The sequence below is a fragment of the Octopus bimaculoides genome, chromosome 5 (genome assembly GCF_001194135.2).
Source record: "Octopus bimaculoides isolate UCB-OBI-ISO-001 chromosome 5, ASM119413v2, whole genome shotgun sequence".
Lineage (NCBI taxonomy): Eukaryota > Metazoa > Mollusca > Cephalopoda > Octopoda > Octopodidae > Octopus > Octopus bimaculoides.
In genome coordinates, this window is record NC_068985.1 from 62,677,811 (window position 1) to 62,682,175 (window position 4,365).

The window sequence follows — 4,365 nt, forward strand, 5'->3', positions numbered from 1 at the left end:
ATGAAGACTAATCAAATTTACGATGACAAACGTATTTGAAGAGTCCGAAATCTAGGTACTGGATTAACTGATTCTGGGTTGTCCATTTATATAATGTTCTTCCTAGAGGTAAGGCAAAAATTTTTTTGTGTTTGCTGCCCTCACACATCTTTGCCAATAGATACACATTGAAGTTTTACTATAGCGTCATAAATGTATCAATTGCTATTTCCAGTAAACATTGGTGCTTTGTTGTACCACGCCTCTATATTTATACTTCTACCTTTATGGTGCTTTATTTTACTGGAAAGTAAATACATTTGCATTGCAATATTCTAATTTCCATTGGAAATTTTTTCACTGTTCTTGGTCTGTTAATGGCTAGGCATTCAGGCGAGTATACTGATATTGATGTAGCAACATTTGAAATATTGTCCAGGTAAATCCAGCTGATAAAGACTAATCAAATTTACGATGACAAACGTATTTGAAGAGTCCGAAACCTAGGTACTGGATTATCCGATTCTGGGTTGTCCATTTATATAATGTTCTTCCAAGAGGTAAGACAAATTTTTTTTTTCTGTTTGCTGCTCTCACACGTCTTTGCCAGGATGTACACATTGAAGTTTTACTATAGTGTCGTAAATGTATTGACTGCTATTTCCAGTAAACATTGCTTTGTTGTACCATTCCTCTATATTTATATATATATATATGATACATATAAAACATATTAGTAAAGTTAATTTTAACCACATTTGTTGGTCAATTCACTCAAATGTCTTGAGATTAATTTACTGCTAATTTTACAAATGTTTGTTACCTTTTGTTGAACCAACAGACTGGGCCAACTTTGCCTTTAGCATTTTATTTTTAACTGGTACCTCTTGTTCTTCAGAAACTATTTTACTGAAATGAGTTAAACATGAAAGATTAAAATTACAGATTTGTAGGAAATTAAACAGAAACACTTATGAAAGAACTTACAAACCTTTTCTTATTATTTCAACTAACAAGTCAATATTTTAGAGATATTTTTCTTCTTTGTTTTGACAGCAATAATGAAACTTCTACAGCTGACACTATCACTTGACTTCGAATATTCTAGATTTTGGTGAGATGATTACAACTGTTTAAACATTATTTTCCTAATGGATAAATTTCTAATACATTATCCTTCCATGCATCTCAACATTGTATTGAGAAAAACTTAACCTATTCTGATTATTAACCCCAATCCTTCTATAATCTACTTGTAAATTTTTATGACTAGTACACTTGTGACTTTCTACAGTCTACATCATATTTTTTGTGATCTCATACAGTTTGCTGCTAGATTTTTGTGATATCAACTGCTTTTTCAAGACATTTCTCTTAATATACATCATCCATTTTCACTAACTATGATGTATGTTTTCCTTATAATTCTCAAGACAATGTTTTAGATCTCAAGCAGTTTCTGAACCTATTGTATTCAGTTTACCTTGTGCACCTGACAAACTCTATTTAATCCAATATATCTGTATATTTAGTCCAATAGATTTGTAAATTTAGCCCAACAGATTTGCATACATATATTTGAATCAATAGATTTCAGCCATAGTCATCTCCTCTAGTTTAGCCCACATTGATCCATAATTATCATCTATTCCTACTCAAGCCACATCTTATTCAAAGCCAGTCTATCCAAGCCAAGCCATATCCCATTTAAAGCCAATCCATCTACACTGAATCAGTGAAGGCTGTGGATATTTAGAGTCGTAGCCTACATTAATATGTTCAATTATCTGCCATAGCAATCAATTCCCCATTCAAAACATACTTATTTTGACCACTAATCAATGAATTGACAGTAAATGTCATAAGGTAATAAATAAATAAATAAATGCAGAGAAAAAGTAAAAAATATATATTTAAAGTTCATGTCAAAGTCCAATGTCAGAGTCTCCTGGCGGTGGATACAACTGAAATAAGCTGGAAGGGGCTGAGATTAGTGGACATAAAAAATATATATATAAAAATAGCTGAAGGCTTATAGAAACAATAATATACACAAGCCACAAAACTGTAAATTAGAAGTAAAGAAGACTGGTTTTATAGTGAAAGTGGCAACTCACATAGCAATGTGGCAATTTACATAGCAATGTAGCAATTTACTTAGCTATGGTTAATATATTTAATCAACATGTACAAGTCATTCAAAGAAATAACCAATACAACTCTTACATTTCAAGTAATTCTAATTAATATTCAATTGTGAAATATTAATGAAAAGATTTCCACTCAAACCACTGAATATAAACAGTGTTATTTGTTTTTGCTTTATTCAAGCTTTTGTAAACATGTTTGTTGAAATTAAGTAAAAATCTATCATCAATTGATCCATAGGATTTTAGATTTTATTTGTTTGTAATCTCATGAACTTCCATGGAGATGTTTAGTTTCATTTTCCTGTTTTGGTTACATTTTATTTTCATACAACTAAAATATTTGGTACAAACAATCATCTAAGAGAATATATATTCAAACCCTGAAAGAATTATTCAGACATTTATATATTTTGCTTTTATCAGTCTAAAGTATCCTACTTGAATATATAATATATGCATCAAGGAATTCAAAGTATTCATAATAAAAACTTTAATTAAGTTCAGATTTGGAAATAATCTACAGCTATTCATATTTTAGATTAATTAAAATTCTAAAAAATGTCAATAAATATTTCCTTGTTACTGACCAAGATTTTTTATTGGAACTTTTCTTGGTATTCTTTGGCTTTGACATTTCTTCAAGTGGAATTTTCACATAATGTTTCTCAACTTCATTCTGGTTCTTTAGGCTGTCTCTTTCCTCGAGTGATCTTTGGTTTTCTTTCTTTGATATTAAATCCTCTGGCACCAATTCTGGGTTACATTTGATTTCCTGCCAAGGTTTTAATGAATTAATACCAAGATTCCATTAAGATGGAAGTAATTAAGACAAAAAGGAAATCTCACTTGACTTGCTAGAAAGAGCATCTAAATCTCCCTCATAGCACACCCTACTGTCTTAAGAAAATAGAAGGATATGTAGTACTAAATTTTAATATATAAAGCTGAAGTTGTGTGTCTGTGTGTAGCCTTTTTAAAAGTTTATAGAAATCCACATTTTCCACTTTTTCGTGAAAATTTTTACATCAATGGAATTTTCTCGATGTGAACTTTCCAGTGCAGTAATTAGATTTTTTAAAATTCCGTTTACTTTGTGTGATTTAAGGGAGATTTGGCTTTTATTTCTAGCAACTTTTATATTTCTTCCATTCTATCTGTACCGGTGTTCTTACACATCAATCATGCGCTCAACATATAATATAGAGGGTAAGAGTAAAAGAGAGAGTGAGAGAAAGTGATACATACAAAGTCAAAGATTAACTTGGTTTAAAACAATTCTTCCCTTTCTATTCTTTCATTCTACCTACCTTTTCACTCTTACTTCATTCTTCTTCCTCTCTCCCATTTAATAGCTTTCTTCTATCCCTCTACCTCTAACTATCCACGTGACCTGGTCATCTGGTGCTTATCGCCATTTCTCTGCTTCGACCATTATCAGTGCACATCTCTTTTTCCTCGCTTCACTTTCTCATTTCCTACACACACCAGCATCACTGTTCTTTCTTCCAAGGAATCTGGAGCTCTTAGCTTCCTTTTGCCGAAGTTGCAAAGATAATTTGTAACTAGACTGAATAAGGAATACCCCATTTCACGCGTTCATGTTTTCGTTACATTGTCTGTCTGCATGTTCAGCGTCCTTGTCTCCTCTTAGTATTTTTTACAGATTTTTCGTAACATAGAGATGTAAAAACACACACAACCACACATACGTGATCTGTGACAACAACATACACATAAATACATACACACATCAACATTATAGATATAAGATTTAGTTTGTGTATGTTTCTTATATAAACACACACATGCATTGCTATTTTATAACTGTCCTTTGTTCTCCCTTCCTCTCTTTCTCTCTCTTCATTGCTCCCATTCTCTATTCCTTTCTCCCCCCCCTCTCTCTCTTTCTCTCTCCCTCTTCTCTCTCACTCTCTCAAACGCACACACGCACACGTACACACAAGCATTCACTACAATATAACTAGATCTTACCTTACTACATGTTCGTCAATGTTTTGTAAATATACAAACTACGGAGCTTATGTAGACAGGACAACACATTGCAAATCAGTGAACTTCATTAGAAATGTGAAAACTACCTACCCTGCCATCTGTTATAACTTTTTGTGACACGTAAAAGCACCCACTACACTCTCTGAGTGGTTGGCGTTAGGAAGGGCATCCAGCTCATCCAGCTGTAGAAACACTGCCAAATCAGATTGGAGCCTGGTGTAGC

General features: G+C 32.5%; 1 protein-coding gene across 1 annotated transcript in view; it reads right to left on the reverse strand.

Annotated features, from left to right (window-relative positions):
• LOC106878674 (uncharacterized) overlaps window positions 1–4,365 on the reverse strand; it is an 84,987-nt gene that overhangs the window by 59,706 nt on the left and 20,916 nt on the right. The window contains exons 4-5 of the mRNA XM_014927959.2: window positions 2,717–2,901; window positions 803–888 (exon numbers count right to left, since the gene is read on the reverse strand). Of these exons, the coding sequence (XP_014783445.2) occupies window positions 803–888; window positions 2,717–2,901 (271 nt within the window). The remainder of the gene's footprint in view (window positions 1–802; window positions 889–2,716; window positions 2,902–4,365) is intronic.